A 12,356-nucleotide genomic window follows, 5' to 3' on the forward strand; every position below is an offset into this window, starting at 1 on the left:
TCTAAGTCTACTCCATCATGTCATCTACAAATAAAAAATATTTTTTGCTTTTACCTTTTTTCAAAACAGCATCATCTTTATGTCCTTTTAGATTCTCAGCAACTCTGTGATTCAATAGCTATCATTTTTCCTAATTGGCAGAGAGATAAACTAAGGACAGGCTAGTTAGTTAAAAGAACAAAAAAACAAAAAACTAAGAGTTAATCTTGCCAGGGCGGGGGAGGAGGGAGGAAGCCAGGTGGTGCAGTGGATAGAGCACCAGTCTTGGAGTCAGGAAGACCTGAGTTCAAATCTGTCCTCAGACACTTGCTAGCTATATGACCCTGAGCAAGTCACTTAACCCCAATTGCCTCTTAAAAAAAGTGAATCTTGGTATTCTCAACTCTTATGTCAGTATTCTCTCCACTAGTAACAGAGGTAGAAGAAAAATCAGGTTTAAGGAAAGAGCAACTTCTTTGTCTGCCTCACCTACATACCAAGAATGGTTACAAATAACAAGGCCCTGGAACCATATTTGTCCCCATTTGTTTCATTCTTTTGAGCTGAAAAATGGAAGATATCAAACAATGACATTATGCTCCATTCATGATGAGCTGGGGGGAAAAACCAAACTATTATCTAAAGAATAAAGAGCATTCCTACTGTAATTCCTTTTAGTGGTGTGGAAGTAGGGTCCTTGAAGGAGCTGATGGGGGAACACAAAGTCTGGAAAGTTCTGTCAAGCTGAAAAATTGAGTTTGGGCCTAGCGACTTATGTGAGTCATCCAAGGATCATCTTAGTCGTATGCAAGGGAGCCTTATGACTAGGTTGTTTACAAAGTAATGCACGCTTCAGCCACAGAGGCTCTTAAAGTGTAGAGCAATTCTGTAAAGGAGATACCCACAATAACTGGTAGCACAGGTCCTTAAATCATTTAAGTAAGGGGCAGTTCCACATGGAAGAGTTTTCAAGGTGAATTTACCTTGTTTTGTTCACATACCTCTTTCAAGTTTGTTTTGCAGCAGAAGTAGTTAATGCCTTAAAATAGATGGTGTTTCAGTTTCTATCACTCATAAATGCCATAATTATCTCTGTACCTCTGACTGAAGTACCATTTTGAATTTCTTACAGAAATTCCTACTTTTGTCAAAATGTCTGCACATGTGAATTTTTGTTTTAATCAGTAACTCATCAGATAAATTGGTTGGAAAACAATGCTAATGAGGCCAAAGTCATGGGTCTTTGAAACCTCTGTAGGCTAGTTATTTTCAATAATTTTCCAAGTAAGGTTGCCTTGCAATCTTGATTGTAGCTAACCATTTCATAAAATGCATATTCCAGCTTTGATTATTGCCTTCATATAGAATAACAGCAGTGATCTTCAGCAAGTCATCAACTTTAGGCCTCAGTTTCCTCAACTGTAAAATAAAAGGGTTCTACTTGATAACCTCTCTAAAGTCCTTTTCACAATGAAATCTATGATGGTTATGCTATGTCATGTGTATCATTAGGCTAGGGCCTGGTGAGCAAGTGGATATGAATAGTTTAGAACAAATTCATCATTTCTACTGGAAAAGCAGATGAAAGCATCAGTCTTATTGTAATTTTTGTGACAAAATAATATATGTAACTCAAAGTTTGCTATTCTGGTTGATTTTCTCATGTAATAAAATTTATTTTGAAATTACCCTACTCCATGTTCTTTAATTACCTGCCATTTTGTTCATCATGTTTCTGTTCTTGCAGATATAGCTCGAGATTGGTCAGATTTTGCTCTTTGGTGGGAACAAAAACATTGCTGGCTTTTAAAAACACACTGGACTCTGGATAAATGTGGTATACAGGCAGATGCAAGGCTGCTTTTCACACCTCAGCATAAAATGTTACGCCTTCGTTTGCCAAACATGAAAACTGTGAGACTAAGAGTCAGCTTTTCATCTGTTGTCTTTAAAGCTGTTAGTGATATCTGCAAAACTCTTAGTAAGTACATTTGGAGTGAATCTAACCCTTTGAAAAATCTCTTACTGAAAGAGGACAAGAATAGAATATCTTCTCTATATGTTTCTGTTTTATTAAATTAATTTCTTTTTAAATGTTAATTAATTTATTTTTAGTTTTCAACATTTATTTCCATAAGATTTTGAGTTCCAAATTTTCTCCCTCACCCCAAGATGGCATGCAATCTGATATAGGCTCTACATATACATTCATATTAAGCATATTTTCACATTAGTCATTTTGTAAAGAGGAAGTAGAACCAATGGGAGGAACCAGAAGAAAGAAGAAATTTTAAAAAAGAGAGAGAAAGCAAACAGTATGCCTCGATCTGCATTCAGACTCCATAGCTGTTTTTCTGGATGTGAATAGCATTTTCCGCTGCCCTATACTTTTCACAAACAACCTGAGGAGAATGCAGGCACCAGTAGGATAGAGGTATCTACCTTTTTTGAGTCTCTTCTCTGACTTTCAACTTTCTCCCTCTCTACTAGTTCTTCTCTGCATGCTTAAAAAGACTTCTGATTCTTTTGTTGTCTCAATCTATCATCCTATTTTCCTCTTCCACTTCATTGCCAAACACCTAGAAAGAATACTCCCGACTCATTGCCTCTACTCCCTTGCTAGCTACTCGCTCTTCTATCACTTTCCAATTTCTGTCCTCACTGCTTTATTGAAACAACTCTCACCAAGAACATTAATTATATTCTTATCACCAAACCTAATGGCTTTTTTTTTCTTTTCTTCTTGCCTTTGGCATTTGATGCTTTAGACATCTTCTCCTGGTTACCTTCTACTCTTCTATCTTTACTAAAGGATTCTTAAAGTTCACCTCCAACTACTCTGTTCCTTTTCTTATTTCTTCGATGACTCCTTATCCTCTTATACCTTAAACATGAGTATTTTCTAAGGTTCTCTCCTAAACCCTCTACTCCCTTGGTGATCTTCATTCTGCTTCCCTGGTGCCTTCACAATGCACATTTCACCCCCATCCTTAAACTCTCATTTTATCTAACCATCCCCACTATGTGTCTTCCTATAAGTCTCCTCTCCTTTGTGGCAAAACTCTTTGAGAAACACATCTACAATTAGGATCTCCAGTTGCTCTCCTCTCACTCTATTCTAAAACCCTTTGACCTCATCATTCACATGAAACTCTACTCTCCAAAGATATCTTAATTGCCAAATCTAATGGCTTTTTCTCAGTCTTCATCCTTCTTCAACTCTCTGTAGTCTTTGACACCATCTATAACCCCTTTCCCCCGGATATTTTCTCCTCTCTAGGTTTTTGCAACACTGCCCTCTCCTCCTCCTCCTGTCTGACTGACCACTCCTCCGTCTACTTTGCTAGATCTTCCACCAGGTTCATGCCCAATAACTGTGGATGTTCCCCATGGCTCTGTTTCCAATTCTTTTCTCTTATCCCTCTGTACCAGGGATCAGCAAACTGTGTCCTGTGGGTCAAATCCACTACCTTTTTTTGTACAGCCTCAGCTAAGAATGGTTTTTTACATTTTTGAGTAAAGTTTCATGCTATTTGAAAGTGTAAAAACCATTCTTCGCTCACAAGACTGTATTAAAACTTGTGATGAGCCTTTTTTGGCCCTTAGCCAGTAGTTTGTCAACAGCTCTATACTATTTTTCTTGGAAATCTTATCAGCACCTATGGATTCAATAATTATCTCTATACAGATGATTTCCAGCTCTCTAAATCCAGCCCCAACTTCTCTTCTGAGCTCTGGTCTCATATCACTAATTACCTTTTGATTATCAGGAACTAGATGTCCCATTGGCATCTCAGTCTCAACATATCCACAATGGAACCTATGTTTCCTTACAAACTCTACCATCTTCTGAACTTTCCTGTTATTGTTAAGGCAAAATCATCTTCACATTCACCTAGCATGTCCAATATATTGCCAAGTCTTCATGTTTCTACCTTCAAAACATCTTTCATCCATGGCCCCTTTTCTCACATAGTTGCCACCCTGGTACAAGTCCTTATCCCCTCATGCCTGGACTACTGAAGTAGCCTTCTCATTGGTTTACTAGCTTTGGGTCTTTGTCCTCCTTAATCCATTGGCCTCCTAGTTGTTAAAGTTATTTTCCAACTATATTCCCCCACACCATTCAATAAATTCTAATAGCTCCCTATTACTTCTTGGATCAAATAAAAGTTTTCTGTTTATTACTTAAAGTCATTTACAATCTGGCCCCTTCCTATCTTTCCAGTCTTCTTATGGTTTATTCCCCTCCACCTGTTGTTTGATATGGTAACATTGTCCTTCTCACTGTTCCCTGGACATAACACTCCATCTCCCCTACAGATCTCTTCCTGTTGAAGTTTTTTCCTTCAAAGCTCAACATAAATGACACCCTATTAAAAAAGCTTTCCCATATACACTTCAATTAAAACGTTCTTTCTCTTCTCAGTTTTCTCATAGCTGACTGACTCACCTGAACTCCTATCATATTCTTCCTTGTGTCATACTAATTTGTGTTATGTACCTCCCCTACTAGACTGTATACTTCTTAAGAGCTGGAACTGTCTTTTGTTTGTATTTCTTTCCCCAGTACCTAGCACAATACCTTATGTTTGGTAGCTTTTAATAATAAGTGGCTTTTTAATTGAATTGTTATTTTAGTATTAAGTACACTTTTATTAGAGATTGTCAATTACATTAAAATATACCAGCCAGGTGATGTTTTGTGCTCAGAATAAATGGGACTAGACTGAAAAGAAATTAGAATTAATTACCATGAAGCTTTGTATCTATCTAACGCCAGATTTCCAAATCTAAAAAGACAAAGGCATGAGACATCCATCATGGAAAAAAAAAAAAAAACTTCTCCCTAGGCCATATTAACATCGCCATCACCTTTAATGCAATTATATTCTATATAATCACTCATCACTATTGATATGGTAGATATGTTTTTATTGTGTTGATGTGTTGTAATATCACAATTGCTTCATCAACACTTGGCCCCATTAAATAGCTCTATCTACAGAAATCATTTGCAGAATTTTTATTAAATCATCCCAAGGGGCTTTGAGATAGACAAATTTTAAATTACAAGTTCATATATCTGACTTGTTGACTGACTAGAGTCAATAATCATTTATTAAACACTTATTATGTGCCAGGTACTTTTCTCAGTGCAAAGGATACAATTTAAAGAAGGCAAAACCACAGGTTCCCTGAGAGGTGTGAATTTTACACAGATGCTCTTTCATTACAAAGGGATCCACGAAACATGGGGAATCCTCCCCAGTAGACATCTTCATATTTTGTAGTTTACGAAGAGTGTGGGAGAACTACATATGTGAACCCCCAAAGAAAAAATCTACCAGTTTATACCATTCATTTCAATAATAAAGAACTGAAGTTCTACAAAATTCTTTGCAACATATAGAAATAAATAAAAGACTTACAGAAAGAAAGAAAATAACAGGGTCAGTAAACAATGAGATCAATTGAACTTCTTTCCTAAAATCATCTTTGTAATGGTTCTTAAGGGTTGAATTTAGTATTGCCTTTAACTGTCTTCCCATTAATATATGACTGATGCCAAATAAATATAAATATGCAGTTGAATTAGGATAAGTTTGGTTTAATTGATTTTACTTATAATTGAGAAAATATACATATTATCAATATTTTTTTAAAGTTATAGCGAATAAGAAAATGTAGCAGAGAGGTCCATACAATTCTGAATTCCTTGTTCATTATAAGAGATGAAGATCAGCAATACCCACTGAGGAACTAGCCTTAAAAGGTAGCATGTGAATGTTTTAAGCACATCCCTGATTAAAAGAAAAAGGACAGACTGAGTGATCTCTCAAGGGACCCCACTAAGCCTTATGAGTTTTTGTTGTTGTTGCTGGTGGGAGGTGGAATGTATGTTCATATGAGATAGAATGCTGCCTTTACTTAATTGAGGAGTGAATACATTCTAGATTTTTAGAGCAAATCAAAAGGCTTCGTGTCTATTTCTGGGTCATGATTTTCTTGGCCATTTCTTTAAAAAACTAACAATAGAGATTTGGTATTCAATCCAATTATTTGTGCTTTCAGTTATGCAGTTCAGTTAACCATGTTTGTTGAGTAGATAATTACCTTATCTTCACTCTGATTCATTTCACAGTATAGGGTAACCTCATGCAAATCTCTTTACTTATCTTTATTCCATTATTCCCCACTAAAATAATTTTTTTTTCATTTACTTCTTAAGAACTTTCTGAGCAGTAATGACTTTGATTCAGTAAGCTTTTTTTTTTTTTTTTTTTGGAGTGAGGCTTTTGGGGTTAAGTGACTTGCCTAGGGTCACAAAGCTAGTGAGTGTTATGCATCTGAGGCTGGATTTGAACTCAGGTCCTCCTGACTCCAGGGCCAGTGCTCTATCCACTGCACCACCTAGCTGCCCCCTCAGTAAGCTTTTATTAAAAGGTCTGTTCTATGCAGAACAGAGTATGCACTGGGTGCTCAGGCATATACAGGGCTATAGAAATTTGAGCTATTGTGATTGTTGCCATTATTAAACAAGGTATGTCCCTGCCCTCATACATATTATAGTCTAGTTAAAAGGTGAAATGAATACAAATAGCTAATATGAAATAATGCATAATAAGTGCATTAGAGAAGTATTAATGCCAATGTGTAAAGTTGAGGGAAAATACTCACTGTCAAGAGGTTTCATGGAAAGGTAGACATTTGAATTGGGCTTGATGGTAATTTTAAAAAGTTACTAGGGCAGCATGGAGGTAAGAAACAGTAAAAACAAAAACATGGTGACAAGAAAATTCAGAATGTGTTACATAATAGAGTCCAGTTTGGCTGGAACATTGAATATTTAGAGGGAACTTCTATGAATAATTATATTGGTCAGGTTGGGTGGTACTAGACATGGAAGGAACAAAATTTTACATTTATTATTGCTTAAAGTCTTGAATGATACTGATGTTTTTTCCTTTGTTTTTAAGATATTAGGAGATCAGAAGAGCTCTCTTTGTTAAAACCATCAGATGATTATTTTAAAAAGAAAAAGAAAAAAGAAAAGAGTAACAGAGAGCCTATAATTGAAGACATTTTAAATTTAGACAACTCTGTAACCATTTCAGGTTCTCCAGGTAAGACTACAAACAAAGTAGCTCTGTGTTTATGTTTACAACATTTCTTAAAAATCAAGAAAAAATTTATTCTTGTTCTTTCCTACACTAAAAAAAATTGCTCTAATTAGGAAATATCCCAGTATCTTTGAAATAAGCTTATTGTAATTTTCTCTAAGTTCCTTTTAAAGAATTCTTGACAACTTATGAAAGCACTATTATTTTGCTAACAATCTACAAATCCAGTGGCATAGCTATAAATTGGAGAGGCACCAATCAAAAATTTCAAAGAGTTTGATAATTATAAAATGAACAAGCCTCTGTTTCCCTTACAATACAGGTCTAGCTACTTGGGCAGTATTTACTCCTAGGAGTAAGGGAGGAGGAAATCTGTAGCTCCCCTATGCAAACCAAAGCCAGGTGAGTTATTAACACAAGCTGCATACTAATCTTCAGGAAGGGAGTATTTAATTTAAAGAATTTATCTGGAATGGTTATGGTTTGTAACTGGAAGATAGACTTGAAAGTCCCTACTGACGTTGTAAATTCTCCTTTTTAAATTAGTAGGTAGGGAGTATTCCCCTTGCTCTGAAAGCTGGATGAGTTAACTTGGGACGATTTCAGCCACTGGGTCACAAACGCTTTCAGGAGCTATCTCAGAAGTAGCTATACCTATCCATAAATCCTATAAATGCTTTTTATCTACAGGTGCTTAGGGACCATGATTCATAAAGTAGATTGTGTGAATTTTTTATGGCTTAAAATAGGAAACTTGTTCTGGTACAATAGAGAGTTGGTATTAAGAAGATTTGGCTTCTAGTTAAGTGTCTAAAGCCTATTGGCTGTGTGGCCTTAAACTACTCAGTGCCCCTGGCCTTTCTCTCAGATTACAAATTGCAAAACAGTAGAAAGAATTTTTTCATTGGGAGTTTCTTAACAACAATAACACTATGGATCAAGCTTCCCTCCAAACTGTAGCATTAGTGATTTGATATTGTTTTTAATGAGGTATATTGTTGTTACCTCTAAGTCCCATATTACATTTTGAGTTCTATTTGCCTTACAGTAAGTCCTGGCTTATACAGTAAAACAATGACTCCTATTTATGATCCTGTCAATGGAACGCCTGTTTCTTCAACCATTACTTGGTTCAGTGATAGTCCTCTGACAGAACAAAGCTGTAACATCCTTGCTTTCAGCCAACCCAGCCGCTCACCAGAAACACTTGCTGAAATGTTCCAGCCTAGGTCTCTAGTTGATAAAGCCAAACTTAATGCAGGGTAAGGATACCTCGCCTCATTGCGTCATTGTGAGCTGGTATTTGCATAATAATGTAAATGCTTATGTTGGGGTGCTGTGTACTTTTAAAAAAAATCCATACTGATTTTGAAATAGAAGTCGGGATTTGGACATTTAAGTAAATTTTAAAATTTAATGAATTTGACATACCCAGCTTGTATATTGCTTCCTACTGTATCTCTGTGGTTGAAGTAGAAGGAGAACCATGCAGAATTTCTAAGCTCATATTGTTCCTGAAGGCTATCTTCAAAGCCATTTCTTTATGGATGCTTTCTTACATTTTTTTTTTGTTTGTTTAATGGATTGAGTGAACTGCAACAGATAAGAGATAAGGAACTTGGAAGAGCTGGATGTCACCAAGGAAATATCTTAACAAAAAACAAAAAACGGGCTTCTAATATGGGCAGAGAAAGGAATGATAGCTAGACAGCCTAGATGCTCCACTCATATCCTCAAAATGTCAAGTAAAAGTGAGGAATTGAGAGGTCCCACTGTGGTGAACTTATGGGGAACATGGAAAAGAGTTGTACAGAATGAGCAGGCATGGATGGGCTGTTCCATCATCGGAGGGGTCACACACATGAATGGGATCACAAATATGTTTAAGAATCTAAGTATACTATTTAATAGTAATAATAATAATAACAACACATACAGCACTTTTAAGTTTACAAAGTACTTTACAAATATTATTTCATTTTATCCTCACAACAACTCTGAGAGATAGATGCTTTCATTATCCCCATTTTACAGATGAGGAAACTGAGGCAGATAGCACTTATGTGATTTGCCCAGGGTCACATAACTAGTAAGTGTCCAAGGCAGGCTTTGAACTCGGCTCTTCCAGACTCAAAACCCAGTGCTTTATCTACTACACCACCTACCTGCCTCTGTTGATTATAGAATAAGCATTCCACTATTTCTGGAAGTCTATAATCCTTTGTCTTAAACTTTAGGTTGTATTTTTTGCTTTAAGAAATAAGATACAGGAGCAGCTAGGTGGCACAGTGGATACAGCACTGGCCCTGGAGTCAGGAGGACCTGAGTTCAAATCTGGATTCACACAATTGACACTTACTAGCTGTGTGACCCTGGGCAAGTCACTTAACCCCATTGTCTAGCCCCCCCCCCCCCAAAAAAAGATACAGTTTGTGAGGTGAGCAGAATAGGAGAAGTGGAGTCCTATATTCTAGACCCAATTTCACTAACCTAGGATCTTGGAAAGTCATTTTTCATTTAACCTCTCAAAACTGCAGTTTCATCAGCCATCAAATGGAGGTGAAAATTTCTGCCCAGCCTACCTCACAGGAACTTTGTAAGGATCAGTGAACTAATTTATATAGAAATCTTTTGAAAACTATAAAGCATTATACAGCTGTAAGCTATTACTATTCAGTAGTCTTCCTCATCAGTTACTTGTTTGGCTCAATCATTCTTGCCTAGTGACTTTATTTCAAGAATCTAAGTGTAAGAAGAAGCCATGGTACAGTGGAAAGAGGACTGGATTTGAAGTCCAAGGACTTGAGTTCAAATGTAGCCTCTGCCATCTACTACCAGTGTTTCCTTGGGCAAATCGCTTACTGGTCCTCATTATCCTTATCTGGACAATAAGGGGTAGGAATGTGGGATAGATGTCCTCCTAAGGTCCTTTCTAGCTTTGTTTATGATATCGTGAAATTAATTTTCTTTGTAACTCAATTGTTTTCTTTTTCCAGTTGGCTAGACTCATCCCGCTCTCTTATGGAACAAGGCATTCAGGAAGATGAGAAACTATTGTTACGCTTTAAATACTACACATTCTTTGACTTGAATCCCAAAGTAAGATCCTATTTTTTGGTCACATTCAAATCAAAGTATGAATTCCAAGCATGAAAAAAAGTTATAGTCAAAATAAACTGATAGTCTGACATCTATTTAGTGATATCATTTTTAGAATGATAAAATGTGTTTAGTGTTTTACATTTCTGCATTGTATTTTGTTTGACCATTATAACCAGCTCTTAGCTAGAATTTAATAGATGTCATATGCATCTTCCAGTTTCTTCTCTCCTCCCTTTAACTGAAATCCCATGGGTCTTTTAAAGTCCAACTCCTTCCAAAGACACCCTCTCTGATTTGTCTAGCCCACGCTGAGCACTCCATTCTTTGATGTGCTTTTCTACTTCTAGTAAAAGGTGAAAGATTTATTGAAAATAAAGAAAGCCTTGAATACTTCTAATAAATACCATGCTATTTAGGACTGAACTTCTCTCATTTGTTTCATATCTGTTGGTGGTGGTATCTCTCCTGCGAGTTGTTATTGAAGACTCTACTGATACTTCTTCTGTATCCTCCACTGTGCTGAGCCATAGCAAGTGTTCACTAAAGACTTGTTTGGGTGATTGATATAGCACAGGAACTGTGAGTCAGACATGGCTGATATGTGACCCTGTCACAACTTCCTGGCAAGAGAAAAGCCCTTGTGCTTAGTCTTTGAGGCCCAGAATTCCCATACTGTCGTCCTTCTTTGTCAGTACCCATTGCAGATTATTTGCAGCATTTCTGAAGGTGAATTAAAAGTGCCCTTTAATGTTAAGTACCCTGATGAATATTACGTGAATATTACATGAATATCAAACATGGCCTGGTTATATGAAACATTTTCCTCATGTAGAAAAAGCATTAGTGGAAAGTTCAGTGTCAGAAACAGTTGTTATTATTATGAATAAATAGTGAGGTAATAGGCAGAGTACCTTGCATGTCTAAATTCATGTACTATAAATTTCACAATGACTTGTATTCTTTAAGTTAAAGTGACTTGAGTCTCCTGCTATTCTTGCAAAAAAAAAATGGAGAGATGTCAGCTACATAGATGACAGTACATTTGGATGGTTTTGTCACTGAATAAATGACTGGACCAAAGAAAGAGGATCATAAATTTAGAACTTGAAGGAACCTTGGGGAAGTGGTATAGAGGAAAGAGAGCTATCTTTGGAGTCAGAGGACCTGGGTTTGAATCCCAGTTCTGCCACTTATACTGTGTGACCCTGGACAAGTCTCTTAACTTCTCTGGCCTTCAGGTTGCACATCTATAAATATAAAATGAGGGAATTAGTCTAGGAATAAGCTTCCTTCCAGCTCTGAGTTTATAATGTTACTGTCCTTAAAAACTGAAAAGTATAACCCATTGTATAACATAGGTTACAAAAAAGATGTTGATAGTCAAGAAAATTGATTGATTCTAGTCAGATGCAATTTCACAGGAATAAATGTATCTTACACTTTGATTAAAAAAAAACTTCACAAGTACAAGATAAGGAAAGCTGTTTAGATGGTAGTTTGAAAAGTATTTGAAGGTTTTAGTGTACTGCGAGTACTATGTGAGTCAGCTGTATGATGCAGCAGCCAAAAAAAGCTGATATGTTGAGCTAACTTGAAAGATATAATGCCCAGGATTAGGTAAATGAGAGTCATACTGAGCACTGCTTTAGTCAGACCAACCCAGAGAATGGTTTTCAGTTCTGGGTGCCATATTTTAGAAAGCACAGGGATAAGCTAAGAGATAGCCCAGAAAAAGCCAACCAGGAGGATGAAGTGGCCCAAGGTCATGGCAGGGATTAGCCAAAGGAACTTGAGATGTTTCTGCTGAAAAAGAAAAGCCTTGGGCAGTGGGGAATGGTAGCCATCCTCCAATATTTGGAGGGCTATAAAGTGGTAAAGGAATTAAGAGTTGTTCTTCATGGCCTCAGAGAGTGGAGGAGCAGTGGATGGAAGCCTCAAAGAAATGACGTTAGGCTTGATATAAGGAAAAACTTAATAACAACTGGAGCTGCCCCAAAGCAGCGTGGATGCTTTGAAAAAGAGTGAGTGGGTCCTTTCTTGCTGGAAGTCTTTAAATAAAGGATAGATGACTGCCTGTTAGGGAAGTTGTTAAGGGAGGGGATTCTTGTTCATGTACGGATTATATTAATACCATTAGAGATCTCATCTAAC

The 12,356-nt window shown here is 36.7% G+C and overlaps 1 protein-coding gene across 1 annotated transcript in view; it reads left to right on the plus strand.

The window, feature by feature from the left end:
* FERMT1 (fermitin family member 1) overlaps nucleotides 1–12,356 on the plus strand; it is a 62,745-nt gene that overhangs the window by 13,341 nt on the left and 37,048 nt on the right. Inside the window, exons 3-6 of the mRNA XM_027840426.1 lie at nucleotides 1,727–1,960; nucleotides 6,960–7,106; nucleotides 8,152–8,365; nucleotides 10,100–10,202. Of these exons, the coding sequence (XP_027696227.1) occupies nucleotides 1,727–1,960; nucleotides 6,960–7,106; nucleotides 8,152–8,365; nucleotides 10,100–10,202 (698 nt within the window). The remainder of the gene's footprint in view (nucleotides 1–1,726; nucleotides 1,961–6,959; nucleotides 7,107–8,151; nucleotides 8,366–10,099; nucleotides 10,203–12,356) is intronic.

This window comes from Vombatus ursinus, unplaced genomic scaffold, assembly GCF_900497805.2.
Source record: "Vombatus ursinus unplaced genomic scaffold, bare-nosed wombat genome assembly UNPS02014841.1, whole genome shotgun sequence".
Lineage (NCBI taxonomy): Eukaryota > Metazoa > Chordata > Mammalia > Diprotodontia > Vombatidae > Vombatus > Vombatus ursinus.